At 37.5% G+C, this 4,171-nt stretch overlaps 1 protein-coding gene across 1 annotated transcript in view; it reads right to left on the minus strand.

The window, feature by feature from the left end:
• Nucleotides 1-2,452: 2,452 nt before the first annotated feature.
• Nucleotides 2,453-4,171, minus strand: part of LOC107100568 (gamma-glutamylcyclotransferase-like) — a 3,345-nt gene continuing 1,626 nt past the window's right edge. Inside the window, exon 4 of the mRNA XM_015399105.1 lies at nt 2,453-2,605. Coding sequence (XP_015254591.1) covers nt 2,453-2,605 — 153 coding nt within the window. The remainder of the gene's footprint in view (nt 2,606-4,171) is intronic.

Below are 4,171 nucleotides of genomic sequence, written 5' to 3' on the forward strand. Positions count from 1 at the left end.
TGCAATACTGTGGATTACATGGATGGATGGAATTAAGAGTAATTTTCATTTAACGTGCTTTACTGGAGGCATCCATGTTTGTCAAAGAACACTACTGCCACCTACTGGTTTGTGACGTCACGGTGCGGTATCTAATATGGTTCTTTCCTTTTGGGACTCTGAGTTTTTAGTTTTCAGTTATTAGTTATTCTGCTTTGTTGATCTTTGGTCTGTTTTCCATTATATTCAAGCAGTCTGTATTTACTCTCTGTTGCCCCCCTGTGCTTGTTTCCTTTCCCCTTGGCTGCCTTCTAGTTAGTTCCACTCACACCTGCTCCATATTCAGCTCATTAGCACATCCTTTGTTCTGTTCCCCTTATATGCTCCACCTCTGCAGTCACTCAGGGCTGGTTACTTGTTGTTATTGTTAGTTGCTTCCTCGTTTCCACGTGAGTTTTCCCTGATGTTCTCTGGTTATTTGGTTCTGTCTATTTTGCATTTTTCAAATGATTCCCTCAGTTATTTATTAAATCAACAAGAACTCATATATGCTTTACTCATCTCTGCATTTGGGTCCTCAAGCAACCACTGGAACCATCAAGTCCCTGTGCTGTATCTGGTGCTTGTCACAACGCGCTATTATCCAAGTCATCTTGAAAACATTCTTCTTCCAAATGTTGGCTACATAGTCATATGAAAAACACTCCTATTAATCTTAATTATTTCTATTTCTAAATATTTGGGTGTTTTTAACAGCTATTTCAGTTTAATATATATCTAATAACTGGTGGACACAGTAATATGTCAGTATTGAATCGAGGTGTATTGGACTAACAGAAAATGCGCAATATGCATTAAAACAAAATTTGACAGGTGCAAAAATATGGGCACCTCAGCAAAAAAGAGATCAACAACCTCTACTCGCTTCCTGTAGCTTTAATGAGTTCCTGATTTTTGACCATTCTTCTTTGCAAAACAATTCCAGTTCAGTTAGGTTTGATGGTTTCCCAGCATGGACACCCTGCTTCAAATCATCCCACAGATGTTCAATGATATTCATGTCTGGGGATTGGGATGGCCATTCCAGAACAATGGAATTGTTCCTCTGCAGAAATGCCTGAGTAGATTTGGAGCGGTTTTTTGGATCATTGTCTTGCTGAAATATCCATCCCCGTGTAAATTCAACTTGGTAACTGATTATTGAACAATATTCTCAAAAATCTGCTGATATTGAGATGCAACCGTCAACTTTAATTAGATTCCCAGTGCCAGCATTGGAAACGCAGCCCCAAAGCTTGATGAAACCTCCACCAAATTCTACAGTGGGTAGCAAGGGTTTTTCTTGGAACGCTGTGTTGTTGTTTTTTTGCCGCCATGCATAAAAAAAGGCTTTTTATGACCAAACAACTCAATCTTTGTTTCAGCAGTCCACAGGACCTTATTCCAAAATGAAGGTGGCTTGTCCAAATGTGCTTTTGCAAGCCTCAAGGGATTCTTTTTGTGGCGTGCTTGCAGAAAAGGCTTCTGTCGCATTTGCAGCACAATGATGCTGCAGGTCTTTGGAGGTGGTCTGTGCGTTGTCCTTGACAGTTCTTCTCTGCCTCTCTGATATTTTTTTTGGCCTGCCACTTCTGGGCTTAACAAGAACTGTCACTGAGGTCTTCCATTTCCTTACTATGTTCCCCACAGTTTAAATCTCTGAGACAACTTTTTGTATCCTTCCCCTGAATGACTATGTTGAATAATCTTTGTTTTCAGCATTTTTTTGAGGTGTCCATAATGAATCTTCAGAGGAGATGCAAACAGTATAACAACTTGCAACTGGCCACCTTAAATACATTATCTCATGATTGGATGCACCTGGCTAAGAAGTTAAAATCTTAAAAAAAAGTTACCAAACCAATTTTGTGTTTCAGTAATTCAGTGAAAAGTAGTTAAGGGTATTCTAATCAATAAAATTATTAGGGTAGCCACATTTCTGCACTTTCTGCATTTTCTGTTGGTCCAATAAACCTCAATTCAATACTGAAATATGGCAGAAAGATGGCAGGAGGGAGGGGTTTCTATATTTGGGCAAAAATGGCCGCCCCCAGACTCCGTGATCACAACGAAAATTATTGTTTTTATTTTTTTACTGATTAAAGCTAAATTAATTAAATCACCGCAAATGTTAATTTGTTTTAGCTATAGATAATGATCCATTGCTCATTCCTTTGGTCAGTAGGCAGTAGAGGATCTACTGAGCCGTACCCAGTCTTCAACCTTTTCTCCTCCTCTGTTTAAACTTATCTCCTCTACCCCCGTCAAGCCTCTGTGTTTACTGATTATGGATCACTGAATGTAATTCCAGTTAAAACTGTATACCTTGCTGCTGATGAACTCAACATTCAATTAAATTGAAGATCTCAAACCTCAACTTATGATATTCAGTATAGACACTTTTCCATTTGAAAATAATGACATGAACACGAGATCAGTGGTTTGCTTTGTCTTTGATTCTTTTTCTGGCTTGATCCAGCTCAGCCATCATGGGTAAGATGCCTTCATAGGTGTTGGTCTCAATAGCTCTAAGTTTCTCCTGGTACTCCTTTGGCAAGCCATTTTGCTCTGCTCCCATTACAATCACCTAATGTGAATGACAAAAAAATATTGGCTTTCTAGTAGCAGAAACACTGTTTCAGTAAAACATATCAAACATGAACAATAGTCTGAGATTAAATAATATTATGTCATCAAAAGAACATGGAAAAACTGAAAAACATATTCTCCTAAACATGAACATAAAAGGTCATTTGAATGCTGGATTTTTATTGAGTCACTGGACCAATGGGCATTAAAATTTTTATACTATAGGTCAATTTTCAGTATATCAACTACAGAATATAGTAAGCTCTTTTAATGAAAATAGAATTATGCATTTCAGAATAATGTATTTTATATATAAAATTATGTATTTTAAACAAACAACAGCAACAGGACAGTAACAAAGGAAAAAAATAGATGATGCAATAGAATACAAATGGAAAACTGTGAAGTCAGTCAATGTGTGGGGGTTGTGTCACTATTTTCCTCACTAAAGCAAATTGTTTTGCTGGGATCAGACTCACAATTTAACGGTTGCTGAGGACATTTTAATTTAAGGAAAACAGAAACACCAAAATCAACAAAATGGCGCAACGTAGAGTTGCAGAGATTTCTGTGCATGTTGGCTGATAGGAAGACGCAGAGACTGGATGGAACCACACCAAATGAAAGAAAGTAAAGTTTCAGAAAGAGAGACTTTAACATAGAGACTAAGCATAGATACCAACTCTATGCTCAGTTTGAGCTTGTGCTGTAAGGTGACTGTGTCTTTTTCTATTTCAAGATGTGTTTTTGTCTGTAAGGGGTGTTATAAGAAAATACGTAGGCACTATGTCTATACATTTTTTCAGTCGTTGTACTTTTTTACCTTTATTGGCTACATTTGAACACAAATTTCTGTGCTCTGTACATATTGATAATGACAGAGATCACTTTTTTTTTTTTTTTTATTGTTGTTGATTGTGTTTGAGGTTCTATTTAAACCATTCGCAGCTTCATTGATGTACATATCCAAGCTGTAAAAGTAAACTGTTTAGGCAGGACGTCTGCTGTGCCCACGGCTGGGGCAGGGTGTTCTGATTGCAATTTCGTGATGCCTAGTTTCTTGTGACAGAACCTGCTCTTATCATACGATGTGTTGTACTGTATAACCCTTGGGGAGGGGGGGGTTATGCAGTCATGTCATGAAACCTGTTATACAAGCAACGTAATAAAAGGAAGCTGCGCAGAGAGAGCTTTCAGAGTTGAACAGAGGCTATTAACATCTAATCAGCTCTCTCCCCTTTTGCAAAGGCTTTGAAGCTTACATTGTGGCTCTGTGGTCTCTTAATATAGACGGTTAAAGGCGTTTGAATCTAAAAAGGATCACGCAAACTAATTTTCAATTTATATATAATGCATGCTGATTATGCTTACATTAGGCTTTTTAAATTTGCGAAGCTACTGCTTACAGATCTTCTATTGATCTTTATGTATGCTTATGTATGATGTAACTGAATGGCAGCTGAACTTAGCTTTGGTTGACAGCATTGTCTTTGCAGTATTTCATTTTGAGAAGTTCCTTTTACACTTTAATCAATCACTTATGTGTTTTCATTGAAGTTGCATT

This window comes from Cyprinodon variegatus, unplaced genomic scaffold (assembly GCF_000732505.1).
Source record: "Cyprinodon variegatus isolate N-32 unplaced genomic scaffold, C_variegatus-1.0 Scaffold988, whole genome shotgun sequence".
Taxonomy (NCBI): domain Eukaryota; kingdom Metazoa; phylum Chordata; class Actinopteri; order Cyprinodontiformes; family Cyprinodontidae; genus Cyprinodon; species Cyprinodon variegatus.